The 26493-nt window shown below is 38.1% G+C and overlaps 1 protein-coding gene across 6 annotated transcripts in view; it reads left to right on the plus strand.

Annotated features, from left to right (window-relative positions):
- VGLL4 (vestigial like family member 4) overlaps positions 1 to 26493 on the plus strand; it is a 162492-nt gene that overhangs the window by 20910 nt on the left and 115089 nt on the right. The window contains exon 1 of one of the 6 annotated variants that reach the window (XM_072785133.1): positions 21184 to 21316. The exons of the other annotated variants lie outside the window; for them this stretch is intronic. Coding sequence (XP_072641234.1) covers positions 21283 to 21316 — 34 coding nt within the window. The 5' untranslated portion in view covers positions 21184 to 21282. Of the gene's footprint in view, positions 1 to 21183; positions 21317 to 26493 lie in introns of those variants that run through there. 6 annotated transcript variants of the gene reach the window in all.

Genomic DNA, 26493 nt, shown 5'->3' on the forward strand with positions numbered 1-26493 from the left:
ATGCAGATTATTTTTCCTGAAACAATTGAAAGTGGGAGAGCATGCCTCTTTACTCCTAAGTACTTCGTTATGTATTTCCTACAAATGAGAACATTCTTTTGCATAATCACAATATGGTTATCCTTATTAAAATGTTATTTAAATATATATAAACCTAAAACTAGGCATAAAATCTTTATGCATATAGTTCTTTTACAATTTCATAACCAGAATATGAATTTATAATTTAAATATAGTGATAAAAGTTAGCCATGATACAGCAGATAGCTATCTGCTCCAACTGAAGCCTGTTCCACTAGTGTGGTCCTGCTGTCACACTGGGTTTGCTTCATCAATGCCTGTACTGCTATGTGCCCTCTGACACAGTTTCCTCCCCACTTTTATCTTTTCAAACTTTTTAAAAATACTTTATTGTACAGATGGTGGTGAGTGACATAAGTTGGCTTTCTCAATGCAAATGTTTTAATTTCATATTAGGCCTATTTCTGTCCTTATCTCACTAGACCAGGAAGAAATGCAAACGTAGTCTCTGAAATCATGTGCCAGTACCTCATTGTATAGTAAATATCTGATTTTTAACCCCCAGATTTTCTTTTTCTTTTTTTAAAAGTAAGCTCTATTCCCAACATGGGGCTTGAACTCATGGCCTAAAGAAGAGTTGCATGCTCTCCTGACAGAGCCAGCCAGTTGCCCCTGCTTATGTTAGGTTTTTAAAAAGATTCTCATTGACCACAGGGGAGCCATGGTCTTTTCTTTCTTCATGCTCAGACATAAACTTAGCATCTTAATGGAAGGAAAATGAGGGGAACTTAAAATATGATTTATTAAAGACAATTTCTATTACACCCTCCTTTATGACAAGTGACATTTTAGATGTTAAAGTAAAAACTTTACCATGCCTTTTTTTTTTTTTTTTTTTACCTAACATTGAGGCCTTAAACCTGAGGCTCCTGTGCCTGATGAAATTCTTGTAACATACACTTGTGTATCATATAAAGATACCAAAAAAAAAAAAAAAAAGATACCACTCTGTTTCTCTTAAAAAAAAAAAAAAAAGATTCTCATTGAAATAACACAAGTGAAAATTCCTCACAGCCTTCAGAGCTTTGTCTGTGGACCTCAGTTTAATCACTGTATTATCTCATTTTGTTCCCTCAAAAACCCTATTAAGTAGATATTGTGATTAGTCCCATTTTATAGATAAGGGAACTAAGGCTTACAGAGATTTTTTTTTTTAATTTTCTTTTTTAGGCTTACAGAGTTTAAATAATGTGAATACTAATTATAATAATTCACTATACTAATAAATAAGGATCCTTAGGTGGTAGTGGCAGCTCTAAGATTCAAACTCAAGCAGCCTGACTCTGAAGCCTAAACCCTTAATTTCTCTGCTGTATGCCTTCTCAGAGAAAAGGCATTGAAGACTGGACTGCTGAATGAATGAATGCATGAATGCATACATATATACATACATAAAAGATTTCTGTAAATTCTACTTCCACTAATAAGTTAGCAAAAGGTTTTTCTTTGGAAAATGTTCTTCAACCAGTAAATAGCATTTCAGGAATAATTAGTAGCTATAATCAACCAAATGTTAGGATGGGTGGTGGCACATATTCAAGAACTGCAGGGACTCTGCTTTCTCATGTGTGTCCATGACTCAGATCCTCACTGCCACAGAACTTCTCTTTTTAGGGAGCTTTCTTTTCCAGTAAATATCTCTCAGTTAAGACATTCCGATGGTATGGGCAGCCTCACGAAGTAACAGATCCCTTACTGCCAAAGTTCAAGTAGAGAGGACATAACCACTATTCAGAGTCTCTGCAGGAGAGACTTGGTGGTAGGTGGGTGGCCACACTTGCTGACCTAAGATTCTCTGAGTCTGTTAGATCCTAGACTTGCTCAAGGCCAGGATCCTGTTCCATACTGCTTTGTATTCCAAGCATGTACCATTTGATGCATATGGTTGGCATTTAATAAACATCTGTTGGTAATAAAGTAACCGCTGTAGTGAAAGGCTCATCTCTAAGGAATTAATTTATTTAACACTAGCAAAAATGACTCATTATAATTATCACTATTACTACTAATAGTGTACAAATTGAAAGGAGTACTATATTCCACTTGATAATAATTAATAGTTGGCAAAACATTTTCATTTGATGGTTATAACAGGAATTTTTGCAGTAGGTTGAGTGGGAGTGTCCCAGAAAAAAAACTAAGCTTGAAAAAGTTGGATGCCTAATCCAGGATTAAAATGTAAAAAGAAAAAAGCTCAAAGTGTGCCTCTTCTCTCAGTGTCTTCATGTGCGGTCACACACTATGATTGCCAGAGGTGCACTTAATAACTGAGTGTCAGCTGTTGCTGGGGAGTGCAGGGTACTCCAGGGGTGAGAGTCATGAGGTCTTGGGGGAGCTTACCTCTTCCTCTGACTTCAAGCCTCCTTTTGATTTTCGAAATAAGGACTGAATTTATTATCCTTTTTAAAGGTTTGAATCACTAATAATATGCTTTGTGCTTTTTCAGTTATTTCCCTTTTGTGAACAATGGCATTGAAAATATCTCTCAGAAGCTTTATTTTTATTTTTTTAATTAAAAGAAAAATTTTAAAAGATTTATTTATTCATGAGAGGCATACAGAGAGGCAGAGACCTAGGCAGAGGGAGGAGAAGCAGGCTCCCCGCAGGGAGCCCTATGCGGGACTGGATCCCAGGACCCCAGGATCATGATCTGAGCCAAGGCAGCCGCTCAACCCCTCAGCCACCCGGACGCCTGGAAGCAGAAGCGTTACTTTTAAAAGGTGCATAAAACCTAAGGTGGGATAGTATTTACGTGCTAACTTAAGACACTCTAGGTGTGGTCAGCTGCTTTAATCAAAGTTTGCCTTCCAGGCGCCTGGCATACAATCAGAAGGGCTACCCTCCTGAGACAGCTATTACAAAGGTCTCTGCTATTTTTGTGCTTTTATACCAGCTCAAATTAGCATAATAAATGTTAGAAATGGATCTCCACTGGTGAAAATAATGGCTCGTTAATTAACAGTGGATGTTGGAAATCGATTCTTCCACCAAATAGCTCTTTAGCCACTTGAAGATGGTTTATTATGTTTTCTTTAAACCAATATTTCTCAGCCTTTAGAAATCCATGCTTTCCTTTAATACCTATAAAAATGTAATGAGCTATTGTAGTGTCATTTGCAATTCAATTTAAAAAGTCAGAGTCAAAAAAAAAAAAAAAAGTCAGAGTCAAGAATCCTTGGATGAAGTCCTTCTGTTTTCCATTTGGTGCCCGCCTTCCTCGGCGTCCCCTTTGCTTCCCAGCACGTTCCCGCGTCTCTCTCTGCAGCTCGAGGCGCTGTCCGAGGCGCTGTCCGCGGCAGGCTGGGCGGGCTGGGCGGGCTCTCCTCCGCACTCCGCCGCGGATCTTTGCGGAATAGGCCTTCTAAGCTCACCTTTGGGAGTCACTGTCTACTCCGCCACTCTGGCTCCTTGGCGTCCCTCCTATAATAGGTACATTCAGACTTAAACAATGATTTTTGCGTGTGGTCTGGGGATAGTGTACCTGGTACTACCACCAGCCTTGATCTGGAGTTCTCTGGGACAGAGGGACGGAGGGACTGGGAGGGCAGCCTGGTGCCAAGTGCGTGAGGCAGCCACGCTGAAGACTGTAGGGAGCAGGGGAATCCTGGAGAACACAAGGCTCTCTCCCCCTTTGCAAGAGGCAGCCACAACCCAGCGCCAGTCACTGTCGTGTCAGAGCTGTCAGGAGAGCCGGCTGTGCACGTCTCCCCTCAGGACACAATGTTGAGAAGCTTGCAGTCAGCCCTGGTGGGAGTGTTTACACTGGGGCAAGAGCTACGGAGCAGGGCTTGTTGGGTTTTTCCTCCCAGCAGAGTCAGTTGCTACCGTTTACCAGCATGCACTGGCTCCTGGTGACTGCTTTTACATGGGAATATGGGGCTGGATTTGTTAAATTTTCTGATTCTTCAAGACAAATTGAATCCTGAATTTTTATGTAAAATGTATTGATTTTTAAAATTCCATGTGAGCCAAACAGTCATTTCCTTGTGAAGATCTGACCTGTGAGTATCTATCTAGTACGTACTTTCTGGTCTAGTTTTAATACTTCTATTAGTACAACCTAAAATAACAGTAGATTTAGGGACGTCTGGGTGGCTCAGTGGTTGAGCATCTGCCTTTGGCTCAGGGTGTGATCCTGCGGTCTGGGATCAAGTCCTACATCAGGCTCCCTGTAGGGAGCTGGCTTCTCCCTCTGCCTGTGTCTCTGCCTCTCTCTCTCTCTCTCTCTCTCTCTCTCTCTGTGTATCTCATAAATAAATAAATGAAATCTTTAAAAAATAATAATAGTAAATTAAAAAAAAAGAAATCTAGATTAGCCCTCCCTCCCCCGTAAGTTGTGAATACTATAGCAATTCTTTAAGAGCTGAAATGGTGGTATTTAACATTGAACCACTTCCTGGTATCTGTCATTGACTTAATATGGAAACGAATTTGGATATGTTTGTATTTTTTTCTTCCCAATCAGATTTTCTGTTAAAAGACAGAGGCCACATCTTTGCTTCACCTTATTTTGTTTTCTTAAAGATTTATGTTACACACTTATGAAATACTTATTGACTTGATAGTGGATGTGTGTGTATTGCAGAAGCAATACCTTTGGGTTTACACTTTTAGGGAAAGATCAAGTTTGAAAGATCAAACTGTTACATGCTTAGTGGCTTTAGATTTATTGTAACTGCCTTTTTATTGGACCAAACTCGTAATTCCTCATAAATGAAATAAATAAATCTTTTCATTTGAAATCTGGGTAAGTTCCTATTTCTTTCTCTAGGACTGCCTTTCTCACAAACTTTATATGTGTTTTTTTCCCCTTTGAAAAATATCACTTAAATGTCACTTCTTTCATGGAACTTGCCATGTTTAACTGGATTGTAGTCACTTTTTTTTTTTTTAAAGATTCATCTATTTATTCATGAGAGACACAGAGAGAGCCATAGACACAACACATGGAGAGGGAGAAGCAGGTTCCATGCAGGGAGCCCAATGTGGAGCTCAATGCGGGACTCGATCCCAGACCCTGGGATCATGCCCTGTGCTGAAGGCAGACGCCCAACCACTGAGGAACCCAGGAGTCCCTTGTAGTCACTTTTTAAATGAACTTGACAAACAGAAATCTGTTTTGTTCACCAGTAAGCAAGAGTGGAGAAGAATGATTTTTCTTTTCCTTGGCAAAAATGGTAGTTGGGGTGCTTTGAGTAAAATAGTTTAAGTTACAAAGGAATATTTCATTTAGGAACTTAAGAGGACAAACTGGATTTTTGGGGTAAAATGGTAGCCTGAACAAATGTTTTTAGTTCCCCTCTTAATAAAAATCCTTTAAAATAACAAAATACAGACATTTATTTTATTTTTATTTATTTTATTTTTTAAAAGATTTTATTTATTTGTTCATGAGAGAGACAGAGAGAGAGAGAGAGAGAGAGAGAGAGAGGCAGAGACATGGGCAGAGGAGAAGCAGGCTCCCTGTGGGGAGTCCGACCTGGGACTCAGTCTCCAGTCTCCAGGATCATACCCTGGGCTGAAGGCAGTGCTAAACCACTGAGCCACCTGGGCTGCCCAAAATACAGACATTTAAAAAAAATCTGTCACACTGCTAGAAAACCAGAAAAGGTGCCTACCTGTAGTAGACCAAAACGTAGGAAGAATTCCTGGAAAACTGAAAACAGATGGGATTAGATTGACAAGAGGAAATAAAAACAAAAATAAAAAATCATAACCCAAAGCACAGGTGCAAGAGAAAATGGGATTAAAAGCAGAGCTTACAGCCACTAACCACTACTGACAGGAAGGGGCCCTAGAGCCAAATTCATGAAACTCAAGTACTGCATTTATGACAATGACCCTCTGGCAGAGAACTGAGAACTATGCTCTAAAGAAAGTAAACACCCTGCCTTGGTAAGATTCCTTAACTGGATGAAGGGAGCTGAGAGGGCAGCAGAATAGAGTTTAAGATTGGTGTGGACACCCCCAACCAAAAGCTGGGTGGGCAAGGTGATGTAAGACTTCCTGTAGGCAGTGTCACAAAACTCCTTCACCACTAGAGGAAATACTTTTAGGCAGGTTGTGTTTGTCTCCCAGCCTGCTCTCTTACGTGTTTCCCACCCATATACCCTAAAGCACAGCCTGCTTGCTGGACACCTCTTGTCCTCTTACCTAGGGCCTACAGCTGCTCCTCTCCAGGGAGAGACCCCAGTGCTAGCTAGCCAGGAGACATGCATTAGCTGCCTTTGGTGATTGAACTAGTCTTTTCTGCTGAAGTATGAAGGAATATCCCAGGATCATCTGGCATTCGAGGAAAGCAAATAGGATGAAAGAAAGACCCAGAGTAAGCAGACTTTGGGGAATATAGGAGAAGCTAAAAACATGTTAGTATCTTCAAAAAGATTTGAGGTAGTGAATATGTTAGATAATAGCCTGCTATGAAAAATATTATTTATGCAATAAAGTCCATGGAACTTTAAAATAGGATTATTAACTTAAAAGATTAAATAAATCACCTTGAGAATTGGGTAGATATGATTAAAGACAAATTTAGTGACCTGGAAGATAGGCAACAAAATTTTATAGAATATCACAAGGAATTGAGGGAAGTAATAGAGATCTCAAACATCCATCAGATGGAAGTTCTGGTGATGAGGCCAAAGGAGGACTGAGAAGATGCATTTATTAGAAAAGCAGGGGCACTGGGTGGCTCAGTCGGTTAAGCATCTGCCTTTGGCTCAGGTCATGACCCCAGAGTCCTAGGATTGGCCCCATGTTTTGGCTCCCTGCTCAGCGGGGAGTCTGCTTCTCCCTCTCCCTCTGCCCTTCTCCCTGCTTGTGCTCTTGTGTGCTCTGTCAAATAAATAAAATCTTAAAAAGAAGAATAGGGGGCTGCCCAGGTGGCTTAGCAGTTGAGCATCTGACTTTGGCTCAGGGTGTGATCCCGTAGTCCCAGGATCAAGCCCCACATTGGGCTTCCTGCATGGAGCCTGCTTCTCCCTCTGCCTATGTCTCTGTCTCTTTCTCTCTGTGTGTCTCTCATCAATAAATAAATAAAACCTTAAAAAAAAAAAAGAATAGGAAATTAGTGGACCCAATGAACAACCAAGATAGTAATAGTAATAGTAATAGTAATAGTAATAGTAATAGTAATAGTAGTAGTAGTAATAACGCTAAAGTAGAAAGAAAAGAATTGATCTTTGCTTTTATTTTTATAAATAAAAATGAAAATCAATAAACCTAAAGAGTAAAACCAATTTTTTTTTTAATAAGCCAAATAAATGACATAAATCTTTGGTGAATTTGATTAGGGAAAAGAGAATACATACAATTATAGAACATTACAGGTGACAAAAGGTATTATTATGAGTATAGATGAAAATAATATACAAGTGAATACATATATACATATACCAAACAATGAAAAATGTAAGTGACATGTATAATTTTATTTGGATCATGGAAGATAGGAAATCTGAACTAGTCAATGATTATAGGAAAAATTGAAAAGATAGTCAGAGATATGAGGCCCAGATGTTTGGTTTTTAAAGAATTATTTATTTACTTATTTGAAAGAAAGAGAGAGAGAGCACAGGCCCAGGGGGGAAGAGGCAGAAAGAGAGAGAGAAGCAGATTCCCCACTGAGCTGGGAGCCTGAGTCGAGACTCATTCTCATGACCTTGAGATCATGACCTGAGCTGAAGGCAGACCCTTAACCGATTGAACCACCCTGGTACCCCCTAGATAGTTTTATAAGTGGAATTAACAAATCTTCAAGAAATAAATCTCCTTATAACACTATGTGTAGAGCACTTTCTCACTCCTTCTGAAGAGTAATACAGCTATGATATCAGAAGTGGATCAGGAAAGCCCAAAGTGTATGTGGTTATTATAAATCAATTTCCCTTCTAACATAGATATGAAGATCCTAAATTAAATATTAAGAAGTTCAGTCTAGTGTATTAAAAGTAATATATATCGAAGTAAACTGCATCACAGGAATGCAAGGATAGGTTAATAACAGGGGCTCTTAGAATGTAGTAAATTATTTGTATTACTTTAGTAGATTAAAAGAAAAATCATATAATCATGACAGAAATTCAAAAGTATTTGATGAAATACATTAATTTATGAAAAAAAACTCTTAGCATGATGTGAATCAAAAGAGACTTCCTTACACTGATAAAAGTAACCCACTAGAAACCTATGATTACTGTGTTTAATGGTGAAACAGTTTAAGTCAGGGCAAGACAACTCAAATAGCATTGAACTTAAGGTTCTAGCTAGTGAAAATTTTTTCAGATTTTTTCCCAATTTTTAATTTTATTTTAGTTCCAGTTTAGTTAACATACAGTGTTATATTAGCTTCAGGTGTACAATATAGTAATTCAACAATTTTATGCATTACTTAGTGCTTATCATGGTACGTGTACTAATCCCCTTCATCTATTTCATCCATCTTCCCAGCCACCTCTTCTCAGGTAATCATCAAGTTTATTCTCCATAGTTAAGGATCTTTTTTTGGTTTATTTCTCTTTCTTTGTTTTCCCTTGCTCATTTATTTTGTTTCTTAAACTCCACGTACAAGCAAAATCATATGGTGTCTTTCTCTGACTTATTTCCCTTAGCATTATACTCTCTAGCTCCATCTGTGTAGTTGCAAATGGCAAAATTTCATTCTTTTTCATGGCTGAGTAATACTCTACCAAACATACATATACACATACACGTACCACATTTTCTTTATCCATTTATCTATTGATGGAGAGTTGACTGCTTCCACATTTGGTTATTGTAATTAATGCTGCAGTAAACATAGAGATAGATGTTTCCCTTTGAATTAGTGTTTTTGTATTTTTTAAGTAAATATCAAGTAGTAAGACTACTGGATCATAGGGTGTTTCTATTTTTAACTTTAGAAACTTCCACGCTGTTTTCTATAACAACAGTTTGCATTCCCACCAACAGAGCACAAGGGTTTTTTTTTTTTCCCCACATCCTTACCAACATTTGTTTCTTGTGTTTTTGATTTTAACCATACTGACCCATATGAGGTGATATCTCATTGATTTGCATTTTTCTGGTGAGTGATGTTGAGTATCTTTTCATATGTCTGTTGGCCATATGGATATCTTTGGAGAAATGTCTGTTTCTGTCTTCCACCCATTTTTAAATTGGATTATTTGTTTTATTGGTGTTAGCTATATAAGTTCTTTTATATATTTATGTATGTATGTATGTATTCATTCATTCATTCGTGATAGACAGAGAGAGAGAGAGAGAGGCAGAGACACAGACAGAGGGAGAAGCAGGCTCCATGCCGGGAGCCCGATGCAGGACTTGATCCCAGGACTCCAGGATCGCGCCCTGGGCCAAAGCAGGCATTAAACCACCGAGCCACCCAGGGATCCCCCTGAGCTATATAAGTTCTTTATGTATTTTGGATACCCTTTATTGGATATTTCATTTGCAGATATCTTTTCCCATTCAGTAGGTTGTTTTATAGTTTTGTTAATTGTTTCTTTACTGTGCAGTAGCTTTTTATTTTGATGTAGTCCCAGTAGTTTATTTTTACTTTACTTTGTCTCAGGAGTCATAAAAGTCATAAAATCCTGATTCTAGGATTTTTATGGTTTCAGGTATTAAATTTAGGCCTTTAATTCATTGTAAATTTATTTTTGTGTATTATGTAAGAAAATGGTCCGTTTCATTCTTTTGCATGTAGTTGACAGTTTTCCCAACACCATTTGTTGAAGAGACTTTTTCCCATTGCATATTCTTGCCTCCTTTGTGGAAGATTAATTGACCATATAATTGTGGGTTTATTTCTGGGTTTTCTATTATTTTCCATTGATCTGTGTGTCTGTTTTTGTGCCAGTCTCATACTGTTTTATTCACTATAGCTTTGTAATAGAACTTGAAGTCTGGAATTGTGAAACTTCCAGTTTTGTTTTTCTTTTTCAGGATTGCTTTGGCTATTCAGGGTCTTTTGTGGTTCCATGTACATTTTAGAATTGTTCTAGTTCTTTGAAAAGTACTGTTGGTATTTTGATAGGGACTAAATTCTAGCTAGTGAATTTTTTTTTTAAGATTTTATTTATTTATTCGAGAGAGAGAGAGAGAGAGAGAGAGACACAGGCAGAGGGAGAAGCAGGCTTCATGCAGGGAGCCTGATGTGGGACTCTATCCCTGGTCTCCAGGATTACACCCTGGGCCGAAGGCAGGCACTAAACCGCTGAGCCACCCAGGGATCCCTAGCTAGTGAATTTTTAAAAACTGAAAAGTTATAGGCAAAACGGTAATTTTCAGATGTTTATAAATAGTTTACTAGAATTTTTTTTTTCTACTAGAAAAATTTTAATGTCCCCACGTATTATAATGGGAAAAAGACTGCTAGGACTAATAAAAGACTCAAATAAGGTGTCTGGTTATAAGAGTAGCATCTAAAAAATCAATACTACCCTTATTCACTTGTGATAACCAGTTGCAAATTATCTCTAAAAAAGTCTTATTCACATACCAACCATAGATATGAAGTATTCAGGAAAATACTAATAAGAAACATGTAGGACCTACATGAATAAATCATAAAACTGTTGAATGACATGAAGATGATCTGAATAAAAGAAAATACCATATTTCTGAGTAAGAAAGATTCAGTCAAATAAAGATGTCAGTAACATTCATTTTAATCTATGTTATCCTAATCAGATTCAATATGTCAATATAACCCTAATCAGAATATCAGATGTAATTTTTAAATTGGTAAACTGATTCTAAAGTTTTTTTGTTTTAAAGATTTTATTTATTTATTCATGAGATACAGAGAGAGAGAGAGAGAGAGAGAGAGAGAGAGAGAGAGAGGCAGAGACACAGGCAGAGGGAGAAGCAGGCTCCATGCAGAGAGCCTGACATGGTACTCCATCCCGGTCTCCAGGATCAGGCCCTGGGCTGAAGGCGGTGCTAAACTGCTGAGCCACCTGGGCTGCCCTGATTCTAAAGTTTATGTCAAAATTTATGAAAAATAATTTGGGTGAGGAGCGAAGGGACTTGCTATATCAGGCACTAAAAATCTCTATAAATTGTATTATAATTGTGAAGTAATTAAAATGGGGGTAACACTGGCATTGCGATAACTAGAGCAAGTATTTTTTAAACTTAAATTACAATCCATAGTAATGAAAGCATTTTACAATTAAGTTTCGTGGAATAGATGGACATAGTGTGCAGGAAGTTTGCTGGGGGTGCTGTCAGGATTATCCCTGTGGGGGAAGGGAAGAACATGGGAGCAGAGGGAGAGGTTGGGCTCCTGAGCAGTCCCTGCAGGGTCCTCCCACTTTCTCCTGTCTCAGACTGTTTTCTGGTGAACCCAGCTAATAGCAGACCTTTGCAAATGGATGCTAATTTAGGATTACTGGAGATAGGGCCTTGATTATTTTCTTGTTCAGTCTTCTTTCTGATGCACAGGTGCCCTCTGCAATATTCCTGAAGTATGAAGTATTCAGGAAAATACTAATAAGAAACATGTAGGACCTACATGAATAAATCATAAAACTGTTGAATGACATGAAGATGATCTGAATAAAAGAAAATATCATATTTCTGAGTAAGAAAGAAAATACTAATTTTAGCTGTCTGTCCTCTGCTTGAATGTAAGAGATGGAGACTTTATTATGTAGCTGCATCTGTCAGTGTTGAACACTTTAAGGAGTTAGAGCATTTTAAAAATTATTATTATTCAAGATTTTATTTATTTGAGAGAGAGAAAGAGAGAGAGAGAGAGAAAGCAGGGCAGGGTGAGGGACAGAGGGAGAGGGAGAAACAGACTCCCTGCTGAGCTTGGAGCCCAATGCCAGGGAGTGGGGAGCAGGGAGAGGGTGGGGTGGTGGTGGTGGAGGTTAGAGTGGGAGGTGGGTCAGAGGCTCCATCCCAGGACTGTGGAATCATGACCTGAGCTCAAGGCAGCTGCTTAACCAACTGAGCCACCCAGGTACCCCTTGAGCACTTTTATTATTAAGTAAAAATCTGCATCTCTATAACTTTCTCACCTTAGATACACTTCTCTCAGCTACTCCAAATACCCCTTCCAATCCTTGGAATTGTTCCAATTTCCGCCCTTAAGAAAATTGAAGAAAGTTACCACATTTCCTTTAAGTTTCTTCTTTACCCCTATTGAAATGCCTCATATTCTCACCTAAATCTTATATGATGTCCTTTCTCTCTTTTCTCCTCCAGCTTTATTGAGGTATAATTGACAAAATTGCATATACTTAAAATGTGCAGCATGATGGTTTGATATATATATGCAATGTAAATAATCAAGTTAATTAATACATCCATCACCTCACATTAGCAAATGTGTGTGTGTGAGAACACTTAAGATCTACTCTGATAGCAGATTTCAAGTATAAATACAGTATTTTCACCTGTAGTTACCATGCTATGCATAAGATCCTCAGAACTTATTTATTAACATTTGTGCCCTTTGACCAAAATCTTCCCATTTCTCTGACCACCCCTAGCCCCTGGCAATTAATTTTCTATTCTCGTTTCTATGAGCTTGACTTTTTTTTTAGATTTCATGTGTAAGTGAGATCATGTAATATTTGTCTTTGGCTTATTTCACTTCACATGTCCTCCAGATTTATCCATTGTGTCACAAATGGCAGGATTTTTTCTTTGTGTGTGTCTGAATAGTGTTCCACTGTATACATACACACATTACATTTTCTTTGTCCAGACATTTATTAATGGACACTTAGGTCGTTTCCCTATCTTGGCTTTTGTGAATAAGGCTGCAGTGAACATGTGAGTGCAGGTATCTCTTCTCGATACTATTTTCATTTCCTTAGTGTATATACCTAGAAGTGGGATTGCTGGATCATACAGTAGTCCTATTTTTAATTTTTTGAGGAAATTCCATTCTGCTTTCCATAGAGGCTATACCAATTTACATTCCCTATAACAGTTTTACAAGGGTTTCCCTTTCTCCATGTCCTTGCCAATATTTGTTCTTGTGTTTTTTTATAATACTCATCCTAACACAGGTGAAGTGATATTTCATTGGGGTTTTGATTTGCATTTCCCTGATGATTAGTTGATGTTGAGCACCTTTTCATATATCTGTTGGCTATTTGTATATCTTCTTTGGAAAAATATCTATTCAAATTCTTTGCCCATTTGTTTTATCAGCTAATTTTTTTTGATATAGAGTTGTATGAATTCCTTACATATTTTGAATATCAATCTCTTATCAGATACATAGTTTGCAATTTTTTTTCCTGTTTTATGGGTTGCCTTTTCATTTTACTGATTTTTCTTTTGCTGTGCAAAAGCTTTTTCATTTGATGCAATCATCCATGTTTATTTTTGCTTTTGTTATTTGTGCTTTTGGTGTCATATCCAAAAAATCATCGACAAGACTAATATCAAAGAGCTTATTATCTTTTAGGAGTTTTGTGGTTTCATTTCTTACGTGTTTAAGTCTTTCATCCCTTTTGAGTTGATTTTAACATATGGTGTAAGATAAGGATCCAGTTCATTGTTTTGCATTTAAGATGTACAGTTTTCCAAACACTGTTTATTTTATTTAAAAATTTTTAAATATAAATTCGATTTAATTAACATATATCATATTATTAGTTTCAGAGGTAGAATTCAGTGATTTGTCAGTTGCATACCAGGTCTCATTACATACCAGGGCTCATTACTTCAAGTGCCCTCCTTAATGCTCATCACCCAGTTATCCCTTCCCCCACCTTCCTCCCCTCCAGCAACCCTCAGTTTGTATCCTGGAGTTCAGCATTTCTTATGGTTTGCCTCCCTCTCATTTTTTATCTTATTTTATTTTTTCTGGTCAGGATGGCTAGTATCAAAAGGATAAGAAATAAGTGTTGGCACAGATGTGGAAAAAAACCGAAACCCTCATGCACTGTTGGTGGGAAATGCATATTGGTATAGCCATTGTGGAAAACAGCATGGTGGTTCCTCAAAAAATTAAAAATAGGGCAGCCCGGGTGGCTCAGTGGTTATGGCGCCCCCTTCAGCCCAGGACCTGATCCTGGAGACCCAAGATTGAGTCCCGCTTCAGGCTCGCTATATGGAGCCTGCTTCTCCCTCTGCCTGTGCCTCTGCCTCTCTGTGTGTTTGTGTCTTTCATGAATAAATAAATAAAATCTTAAAAAAAAAATTAAAAATAGAGCTATCATATGATCCAGCAATTCCACTACTGGGTATTTACTCAAAGAATATGAAAACACAAATTTGTAAAAATATATGCGCCCCCACGTTCATTCCAGCATTATTTACAATAGCCAAGATATAGAAGCAAGCTAAGTGTATATCTATAGATGAATGGATAAAGAAGATGTGATATGTGATACACACACACACACTTATCACCACACTGGAGTATTACTCAGCCATAGAAAAGAATGAGACTTTGCCATTTGTGATAACATAGGTGGACCTAGAGGGTATTATGCTAAGTGAAATAAGTCAGAGAAAGACAAATGCCATATAATTTCACTTATATGTAGAATCTTCAAAACAAATGAACAGAAACTAAACAGACTCATAAACACAGAGAACAAACTGGTGGTGGCCCAGAGGAGAGATAGATGAAATAGATAAAGGGGATTAAGAAACAAACTTTGAGTCATAAAACAAGTCATGGGATTAAAAAAAAAAAAAAAAAAAAGTTCTGGGCAGCCCGGGTGGCTCAGTGGTTTAGCGCCGCCTTCAGCCCGGGGCAAGATCCTGGAGACCCGGAATTGAGCCCCACATCGGGCTCCCTGCATAGAGCCTGCTTCTCCCTCTGCCTGTGTCTCTGCCTCTCTCTCTCTCTGTGCCTCTCATGAATAAATAAATAAAATCTTAAAAAAAAAATTCCTAAGGCATAGAAAATATAGTCAATAATGATGACTACACTAACTGTGGTGAGCATTGATGTATAGAATTATCGAACCCCTATGTGGTGCAATTGAAACTACCATTACATTGTATGTTAACTGTACTTCAATAATAAAAACCGAAACCAGATGCTCCTTTATTCTTCAATTTTAAAGTTATTTCTAATTATCCCATTTGTGCATGATGCTACAGTGAACACTTTTATTCAGACAACTTCTCCATCCCCTTCTCCCCTTTAGGGTTATTTCTTTACAGTGAGTTTCCAGACAGGAATCACTAGGTCCAAATTTGTATGTATGCTTCTATCATGGCTGTCCTGTAATTAAAAACAAAACAAAACAAAACTGTTCTCTGGTTCTTATTTCATCACATATAGTTGAATGTTAAGGAAACTTTTGGAAGGAAATGAGTCACTTACTATTTTCTATTTATTGTTTTACATGTTGTTAGTTTATTATTTCCAAGTACATATTAAATTCCTGAGGTTAGGATTCTATATTCTCAGCCCAGTACAGTATAGAACTTATGAGTAAGTGCTCAGTTTTGGTTGCTTGGTTGAGAAAAAAGAAAAGTTTAAAAGGGAAATTAATTCTGGGGAAAAGACAAAACATTATTGATATCTGGTCAGATTATCATTTCTAGAAATGTACATTTAGGAATTTATTCCAGGAAGAATAATAGTCAACTCCATGGGAAGGGCTCATCTGTGAGGGAGAGAAAATCCTAGTAGATAAGAGCAAAGCAGATAACCACTGGGAATGGAAAGGAAGGGGAGGGGAAAAGGAAGGGAAGGCTGCTGCCATTTACTAAGTACCTAATACAATGGTGTGAGCATTTCTGCATGCAGTCCTTACAGTAATTCCGGCCTTCCATCCATCCATTTATTGAATGCTTCTTGCATGTCAGATGTCATGCTAAGTAATGATGTGGAGGTATCTGCTTTGGCAGAAATCAGGACTTTGTTATCTCATAGCCAGTTGGTGGCAGAGATGGGGGGCAATCAGACTTGACTGCCTCCATAGTGCATATCCTTTCCAGTATGATGTTTCGGTGTAAGTGTACATTGTATTGGGAGTTAATCATGCACTTTTTATTTAGACTTTTATTAAGGGACTTGGCATAAGTGCTGTCCATGAGAAAAAAGTAGTATCCACCAAGGCAGCCCATGGTATCTTCCCACTATCCTCCCCATTGCCCTTCTGGATCAATCTTAGTATATTATGGGACCCTGTATCTTAGTGTAGTCTGCCTTCTATTCAGACTTGTTTGTCAGTCAATCGGTCTCTCCCACACATTTTGATTTCCCAAAGTATCCTTGTGTAGTACTTTAAGCAAAATAATTATTTTACTTGAAATTAAATATATTTTTTTCTTAGTAGGTATGAATTTGGTAGTGTGTTGGGATATTTGATTATCATGCTGCTGTGGAAAATAGCACATGGTTGTAATAGTAAGGAATATTTAAAAATCAGATGGCTTTTCTAAGGAGCATCTCTGGGCTATGATTTTTTTAAAAATGAATGTACTTAATTTATTTTATGGAAAATTTACAACTTAAACAAGTAGAGAGAACATTATAATAAGCTCTCTTACACTTTTAGTTGGATTAGGATGATATGTTGAGGGTCACAGCTAAACAAAAGGCAGTTTAAAAGGAAAGCAACATTGTGACCAGGAATGGCATTCCTGCTGGAAGATAATTAGAATGTAGGTCAGAATTAATACTATATTATCTCTGGAGTGAAAAATACCATGATAGTAAGAATTTAGCTATGGGTCAGAGATATTTTATGTGGTGTGAATCTAGGGATTCTATTCTTGAGATCTGAGCTCCGAGAACAATAGCTTGCACTGAAGCTGGCCTATGAAATTAGTAATTTACTTTTTTTATTTTTTAAAAGATTTTATTTATTTGAGAGAGAAAGAGAGCACAAGTTGGAGGGAGGGAGAGAGAAAGAGGGAAATGGAGAAACAGGCTACTCGCTGAGCAGGGAGCCCAATGTGGGGCTCCATCCCAAGACCTGGGACCCATGACCTGATGCAAAGGCAGATGCTTAACCAACTGAGCCACCCAAGTGCCCCTTCTATTGATTATTTTCAAAACTTCTATCATTATTTTAATTTTCTAGAACTCTTTTTAAAAGTTACACCCTCTTTCACCAATGCTATGTCTCTTGGAGACAATTAATACATTGAAAAAAATTTCCTTCTTGCACGGTCTTTGAGTTGTCTGGGTTGCTTTCTTTTTTGTTTGATTTGGTCTCTTTCTTACATGTTAGTAGCTTTCCTCAAATATCTGCTTGTGTACTCATGATTAAGGTCAGGGAAGAAATGACTGAGTTCGGTAAAAGACAGAGGGAAGCTTGTACTCTGAGCCCCACTGTAGGTGATCTTTGAGGGCCATCTGTTGGGGGAACCTCCAGTCTCAGTATTGTACATCTTTTATCTTGGGTTGGTTGAGTTTGTTAGAGCTCTCTAGAGTTCAGAAGCCTAACTGCCAGCATTCTGGGAGCCAAGGAGGGATGTGAAATCAATCTGCTATCCTTACTTAGGTAGGGGTTTAAAGTAGCACAGAACTGAGGTTCAGTACCCAACCCCATTGTTCACTAATCCTCTATAAGCTGCATTTTATTTTATTTTTTTTAAATTTTACTTATTCATGAGAGACACAGAGAGAGAGGCAGAGACACACAGACAGAGGGAAAAGCAGGTTCCCTGGGGTGGGGTGGGGGAGCCTTTTGTACCCTGGGATCACATCCTGAGCTGAAGGCAGATGCTTAACCTCTGAGCCACCCAGGTGCCTCTATAAACTGCATTTTATTTTTTTATTTTTTTTATAAACTGCATTTTAAAAACAGCTTTATTGAGACTGATGTACCACATGACTGACTAAAAATGTACAGTTCAGTGGTGGTTAGTATGCTTACAGAGTAGTATATTTGTAGTGTTGTATAACCTACATTTTATTAATTGAAATATATGTGGCATATAACATTGTAAAAATTTAAGATGTATAACATGTTGATTTCATACATTCATATTTTGTAATAGGATTGCCATGTAGCAGTAGCATCTCTCTCATGTTACATAATTATCATTTCTTTTTTGTGTCTTGGAATAATTAAGATCTAGTTTCTTAGCCAGTCTGATGATTGTAATACAATATTGTTGTCTGTATCCACTATACTGTGCATTAGAGCTCTAGAACTTATTTATATACTGGTTTGCAAGTTTGTACCTTTCAACAACACCTTTGTGTTGCATCCTCTCTCTCCCTCACTGGAATGTAAGCTCTAGGAGGGCTGAGAATTTGTCTTCAAGGCTAAGCCACAGCATTTAGAACAGTACTCAGAGTGTGATAGGCTTCGAAAGTGTTTGCATGGAGTTTCACTTGAAATGCTTATCGGCTTCCTTCCCTTTGCAAATCCCTCTTTTACTGTCACCTTTTGTAAATGATTGTGGGGCTGCTTGTTGAAGTAGAAAAACATTGAGCTAATGATGAGTAGAAAAACATTGAAGCTAAATATATAATGGTTTTCAGAGACTTATTTTTAATTGTAAAAAATTTTTTAAAGATTATTTATTTACTTATTCATGAGAGACAGAGACAGAGAGAGAGACAGAGAGAGAGACAGAGCAGAGGGAGAAGTAGGTTCCATGGAGGGAGTCTGACGTGGGACTTGATCCCAGGTCTCTACGATCATGGCCTGGGCCGAAGGGAGGCGCTCAAACGCTGAGCCACCTGAGCTGCCCCAGAGACCTATTTTTTAGCCCTTGCTTTGGCGATAACTGTGTTATTTATTTAAGCTTTTTGTATTCCATTTTTCTAAGTGGGACTAATACTTGCTCTGCCTTGCTTCTGGTGAGCCTCTTGAGAAAAGTGTTAAAAGTATAAATGTATAAAAAGTATACAGTGCTTTTATAACAGAATATTTAAAAATTAGGAACATGAGCTATCACCTTGCACCTCTCAGAATGGTATTTATCAAAAAGACAAGAAACAGCAAGTGCTGACAAGGATGTAGAGAAAAGGGAACCGTGGTGTCCAATTGATGGGAATGTAAACTGGCACAGTTACTGTGGAAAACAGTATGGAGGTTTCCCAAAAAATTAAAATTGAACTACCATATGATCCAGCAGTCCTACTTTTGGATATTTATCTGAAGGAAACAAAAACAGGATATTGAGGAGTTATGTATGGACTTGCATGCTCATTGTAGCATTATCCACATTATCTAAGACCTGGAAGCAACCTAAATGTCAATCAGTGGAGGAAAGGATAAAGAAAATGTAGTGTATGTGTGTACAATGGAATATTATTCAGCTATAAAGAAAAGGAACTCTTGGCTTTTTGTAACTTTATGGATGGACCTCGAGAACATTATGGTAAGTTAAATAAGGCAGAGAAAGACAAATGCTATATGACCTCACTAATATGTGGAATCTTAAAAAAACAAAAACAAAAACAAGGGTGCCTGGGTAGCTCAGTTGATTGAGCATCTGCCTTCAGCTTGGGTCATGATCCTGGAGTCCTGGGATCCAGCCCCAAATCGGGCTCCCTGCTTAGTGAGGAGTCTGCTTCTTCCTCTGCTCCCCACTTCCCCACTCCCCACTTCACACTTACATTCTCTCTCTTTCTCTCTCTCTCTCACTCATTCTCTATCAAATAAAAACATTTAAAAATTTTTAAAAAATTAAATAAAAACCCAAATTCATAGGTACAGAGAACATATTGATTGGTGGTTGCCAGAGGCAGGGAGGAGCATAGCAGGTGAAATGAGTAAAGTTTGTCAAAAGGTACAAACTTCCAATTATAAAATAAGTAAGTCCAGGGATGTAATGTACAGCCTGGTGACTATGGTTAACAATACTGTATATTTGAATGTTGCTGAGAGTAGATGTTTAAAATTCTCATCAGAATACATTGTAATTGTGTGGTGATAGCTGTTAACTAGACCTATTGTGATCATTTTACAGTTCATACAAATGTTGCATCATTGTGTTACACGCCTGAAACTAACATAGTTATGTGTTAATTATATTTCAGTTAAAAAAAGTAAATGTAGTTAGAATCAGAATACCTGAAGATCTCTTTACAAAAAGCATAAAAATAAGGAATACATTTAACTTATTTTTAAGCCCTTACCTTTCTTTTTTTTAATTTTTTAATTTTTCTTTTATTTTTAAAGATTTTACTTATTTATTCATGAGCGACACACAGAGAGAGAGAGAGAGAGAGAGAGAGGGGCAGAGGGAGAGGCAGGGTCCATGCAAGGAGCCCAATGTGGGACTCAATCCCGGGACTCTAGGATCACACCCTGGGCTGAAGGCGGCACTAAACTGCTGAGCCACCAGGGCTGCCCTACCATGTTGTTTTTTGATTGCTGTAAGATTATTTGTTTTCATCCTCAGGTTAATTGAGGTTAATCTGAAAATGTATACTTTTTCTTTTTTGGTTAGGATCTAGAAAAATGGGATTCCCAGATTCCTTCTTTCCAAACTAATAGTTATTATTTGGAATTGGACTTCCTGTTTAATTATGCTTACTGGTAAATATTTGTCATTTCAGTGGGGGGACCTAAGAACCTAAAGGCAGGTGTTGGCCTCTCAGCTTGTTTTGTTGAGGTCTCTGAAGGTAGAGTGTGTTGCTAATGGCTAAAAGCTAAGCATTCTTCTCTATCCCAACCTTTTCCTATCTCCCTCAATGTTTTTCTCTTTTCGTTGGCTGAACCTCAAATCAAGTCTTATTATCTCTTTGATCCATAAAAAGTTCAGCTCTGGCAGCTCTGGCTTATCTATATTACATTGTATCCCCATTTTCCGATAAGCGGCCATCCCAGTGGATTTAATGCATCTCTTTGTGTCCTGCAACTTGCTTTTCTTTTTCCCTTTGATTCACTCATTCAGTTATGTGTGGAGCATCTGTTCTCCTATTTGTCCCTCTTCTAGGCACTAGGACACAACAAGGAGAACAATCCAGAAACCTTTCTCTCATGGAGCTAGATGGAGCTTTCAACTTTCTTCAGTCTGGGATGCTTCTTTTGATTGACTCCAGTATAAAATAGAAGTATTTAATTAAATAATAGATGAATATCTTGACTGAAGTTTAGTGGTCTTTGTTCACATGTTGAAAAGTTAGTTGCATACTCTTAAGTTTTTCTGAGAAATTCATTTTGAATTCTTGTAGTTATGAATGATCCTTCACTGATTGTCTCTTGCTCTGCTTGCTCAATCGTCCTCCACAAGAACAGATTTCCTCCCTTTGCTGAATAGCAGAGACTTGCTGTGGAACCTGGCCTGGGAGAACAGATGAGGGAGAGCTTGCTGTTTTATATTCAGTTCTGTGAGTAACTGGCCTAAGTATTCCGTGTGATGTCTGCCCTTTATTTTTCAGTTAAGGCAAAGAGTTCAGCCTTCTCTTTTTTCCTTTTTCCTTTCATAGAATTTTTTGTTGTTGCTATTAACTTCTAACTTTAAAGAAGTTGGTAACTTCTTTAAATGTATACAGATAGCTTTTATTTCTCAAAGTTGGCTGCCTCTGCCTCCCTGTGAAGTATTTAAAAATGCACAGATGAGGAACCCAGAAGACTCAATTTCAGTAGCAGTGTGGCTTTGAGTGAGTCACTCAATGTCTTCGGTTCTGTGTCCTCACCTGTAAAATGAGGAGCCTAGAGAAAGCTGTTTGAAAGTCTCTCTTGCTGTGCTAAGAATTTTAGCAAAGTCTCAGCAAGGAATGATGACTAGAGATCAGAGGATGCACGTGTCATTTACCTTACAGAAGTTTGACAGGTGATGTTTGCACAAGTTTTGACTTGCAAACCTGTGCCTGTGCTGCAAGACTTACGGGAATTGTGAGAATTTGCTGAGGATATTGCTCCAGAGATAGTGAATAAGATAGAGAATGAATATTGTTTTTAAAATAAGAAAATAGAGGTGCCTGGGTAACTCAGTTGGTTAAGCATCTAATTCTTGGTTTTGGCTCAGGTCATGATCTCAGGATCGTGAGCTTGAGCCCCACGTTGGGTTCCATGCTCTCCTTCTGTCCTCCCCCCAATATAAGTAAATAAGTCTTTAAAAAAATAAGAAAATAATAGGAAAGTAGAATTTACAACGGGGGAAAAACACTAAACAGAAGCATATGCTTTCTTCTTGAGCTATTTTAATTCTGAGAGCACAGTCTTAGAAAGTCAAGTTACTTCCTGGGTGTCTGAAAATATCTTTGCACCCTGGATTCATTCAAAGTTGACCTTCTGTACTTAAATTCTGGTTTTGTTAAATAGAGTTTGTGCTTTGCAAAGAGGACTCCTAATTGCCCTTTCTCTGGGATGATGATTCGAAGTAACCACAAACTTTCAGAAAGTCCAAAAGTTCTTGGCTTCCTAATTCCATTACTTTGCGGCATGATACTATGTGCCATTGGGAATCTTGAAGAATTTAGAGAAAGAGGGAGAGGTTGGTGAAAGGGTTCAAACTTTCAGCTATTAAACAAATAAGGTCTGAGGCTGTAATGTAAAACATGATGACAAGAGTCGGTAACACTGTATTGTAAAATTGAGTTTGCTAAGACAAGCTGAATGTTCTCACCTAAGTAAAGAAGTAAACAAGTAGGACAATGGATATGTTAATTAACTAGATAGGGGAAATCCTTTCACAATATATATGTATATCAAAGCACCAGGATGTACACTTAAAACATATCTTATAATTTTATATGTTGGTTATACCTCAAAAAAGCTGAAATAAAAAACAAAAACAAAAGAATTTAGAAAACTTGCCAGGAAAAAGTCCTCTGCTTTGTAGGAGATAAGCAGATGGCAAAAGGCATTTTATCTACCTGGCAAGCAAGAACAGTAGAGATTTGGAAATTTTGTGACCCATTTTAATGGCAGAGTAAGCAGTAAGTGAAAATTGAAACAAGGATGAAGTTAATAAAATAATAATTGTATGGGTATCAAGAGCTTTGCTAGAATTTTAGCCAAATATCCTATTCTTTTTGAAAAAATGCTAGGCATTTTGAAAACCTATTTTTAAGAGGCGTGTGGCTGGGATCCTGGGCTTTGAGCCAGGGCCTGGCTTTGTGGAATTTTCCCAGTTGAGATTTTTTTTAAAAAGTGAATTTTTAGGGCAGCCCCCGTGGTGCAGTGGTTTAGCATCTCCTGCAGCCTGGGGTGTGATCCTGGGGACCCGGGATCGAGTCCCACATCGGGCTCCCTGCATGGAGCCTGCTTCTCCCTCTTCCTGTCTCTGCCTGTGTGTGTGTGTGTGCGTGTGTGTGTCTATGAATAAATAAATAAAATCTTTAAAAAATGAATTTTTAGATGATATATTCTCAAATCAGCTCCTTTAGGAAGCACATTGCTGCAGAGAATATATTCTCTCCCTCTTTGCTGCTCAACTGTGGTCTGTGGGGTCACCTGGGAGCTGGTTAGAAATGCCTTCATGTCCTCACAGCAGAGGGACCGATGGAGATGCATTGTGCCCAGATCTCCCAGTGAGTCATGTGCACGCTGAAATTTGAGAAGCGCAGTTCTCTACCCCATGGTAAACATGTATTTTTATATTTTCTTTCTTTTTGGGGAGTAGGGAGAGGGAGGAGTCTCAGTTTTTTCCCCCCAGCTATAGTGAGCTATAATTGGCAAGTAAAATTGTATATATTTAGAGTGTATAACACTCTAAATGATTTGATACATGTACACATTGTGAAGTTATTACCACAATTAAGTGAATTAACACATCTATCACCTCATGTAATTACCACTTTTTAAATTTTTTTTCACATTTTCTTAATTAACTTAGCAAAATTGTAACACAGTGCTTTTCTTGCAAAGAAAAGTTCGGTAGGTTTGTCTAAATGGCTCATTACTTCCTGAAAACACCATTTGTGCTGGAGACCAGAGTATAATCTTCTTAAGGACAGGGACTCCTGCTGTTGCTACTTTGTCTTCCCTCCACCTGTCTCAGCACGATGTCCTTGACATGGTGTAGGATAAGGGAGGAGACTGACTCCCAGTCAGCGTGCACAGCGTGCACAGGTCGCCAGAAAAGTTCTTTTTTTTTTTTTTTTAAGATTTTATTAATTTATTTATTCATGAAAGACACAGAGAGAGAGAGAGAGAGAGAGGCAGAGCCACAGGCAGAGGGAGAAGCAGGCTCCACGCAGGGATAACGACGTGGGACCAGATCCCAGGTCTCCAGGATCACGCCCTTGGCCGAAGGCAGTGCTAAACCTCTGAGCCACCTGGGCTGCCCACTGTGGTCTTCTTAATGGAAGTCATACCTTCTGGAAGCAGGATTCTAGTCTCAAAGAATTATGCCAAATTGATACAGTCAAAGAATGTTGTTCTAACCATTACTCCAGGATAAAAATATTACAGCAATACTGTCATAGTTCAAGATGTTTTTGGAGTTGCCTTAGGGAAGAGTTTATGAAATACACCAAAATAATCAGTTTTATTAATATTTACCTTTTTTTGGAATAGCTATTTTAATCACCCCTTTAATTTGCATCAGTTGTTTAAATGGCTAGATGTTTCCTAAAATTCTTTTTTTTTTTTTAAGATTTTATTTATTCATGAGAGACACAGAGAGAGAGGCAGAGACACACAGAGAGAAGCAGGCTCCCTGCGGGGAGCCCGTTGGGGGACTCCATCCTGGGATCCCAGGATCACACTCTGAGCTGAAGGCAGATGCACATCCACTGAGCCACCCAGGTGTCCCTGTTTCCTAAAATTCTAATGATGTCTTCAAAGAATATTTTTTGTCATTTAATGTCATTTTGAAAAAAAAAAAAGATGATAAACTAGAGGAAAATGTAAAAATTTTCAAAGAAGAGCTTTAAACAAAGACAATATTCTGTGTCTGAGTTGCGTTTTGAAAAACATTTAATTAAGTGTTTATTTATTTCAAGCCATGTGTTAGGTGCTAAGGCTACAAAGATGAGTAATATATGGTCCTGCCCTTAAGGTACACGCTGCCCAGTGGAGGAGAAAGAGATGTTTAAATATGAATCACGGTTTAGGGATGCAATCCTCACTGTGTTAGAGGATCAGTGGAAGCCCAAAGAAGAGATTATTTCAATCTGGTTGATATTTAGTCAAGGACACAGGCCATGGGATGGGTGGAAGTGGTTTTACCAATAGTCTTTGAATTGAAAGGAGTTTTTACAGAAAAAAGAAATTCTAAATAAAGGGAACAGAATGAACCCTGGCATGAAGTCAGTAAAACGCACAGATACATTTGGAGAAGGGTGCCTAGGTAATATGACCAGAACATGGGGGGTGGGGCACTTTACCCCATGGGAAGCTAAGCTCCTTGAGAATAGGGACATCAGGTACATCCTTGCTACCTGCAGGAGTACCTGGCATATATCAGGCAGTCAGCACATGTTTATTGATATAATGGGGAGGTGGTTGCAATTACATTATGAAAATCCTTCACTTTTTGTTAAGGTGTTTGTACTGTATCTTGTGGCCTTTGAAGGTTTTAGATGAGAGATGACATTTTGAGGATTGTTTTCAAGATGTAACGCAGAGCCATCCTTCCAGCGTTTTACCTAAAGACTTTGTCTGCTTCAGTAGGTTGGGGAGGGTCCATCAGTTTCCTTTTCTGACAAACTCCCAGGTGTTGCTGGTAGTGCTGGTGCCTCACTTCAGTAGCAAGGATCTGATGCAATGGATCTGATCCTTTTAATGAGGTTTCCAGGAACAGTAGTAAGCATGGTGCATTTGGAAATTGAAGAGGCCATATTTTGGATTCAGAAGATGAGACTAAAGCTGTTTTGATGTTTAAAATTCTCTCTCCCTTCAAAAATATACTTTTAATTTTGCTCTTTTTTGTTGTTGTTCACTTGTTTCTGTTTATATTTTAAAGAAATGGGTTGTTTCCTGTGGCTTAAAGGTAGGAATTTGAGACCCTCATGAAATATTTCAGAAGAGTTCTCTATTTGGAAGGAACCTTCAATTGCATAATGAAGACAATGCAGTCCAGGTGGTAATGGTATCTAGACAGTTTAAAAGGAAATGCCTTTTGAAAAAATTATTAATGAGCTGGCTTTGACGTTTGGTCACTTTTCATTATCTTTCACATCTGTTTGTGATACAACAAATATTGGGGCCCTTTTTTGTGAAAATGTGGTGCATAAAGTCTATGTGCACCTGGTACTATACAGGATATATAAAGTGATGAGCAGCCCAGGTGGCTCAGCGGTTTAGCGCTGCCTTCGGCCTGGGGCCTGATCCTGGAGACCCAGGATTGAGTCCCATGTCAGGCTCCCTGCGTGGAGCCTACTTCTCCCTCTGCCTGTGTCTCTGTCATTCTCTCTCTCTCTCTCTGTCTCTCATGAATAAAAAAATTAAAAAAATTAAAAAAGAAATTATATAAAGTGAATCAAATAGGTCCTAAATGATTACATAGTCTAATAGGGAAGATAAAGCAAGTAGATTAATGGCAAATAGTATATATTGTAGTATGTGTATGTGTATAGTATATATCAGTAAATAAATAGGCTATATCACTTTTTAT

Source organism: Canis lupus, chromosome 19 (assembly GCF_048164855.1).
Source record: "Canis lupus baileyi chromosome 19, mCanLup2.hap1, whole genome shotgun sequence".
NCBI classification, from domain to species: domain Eukaryota; kingdom Metazoa; phylum Chordata; class Mammalia; order Carnivora; family Canidae; genus Canis; species Canis lupus.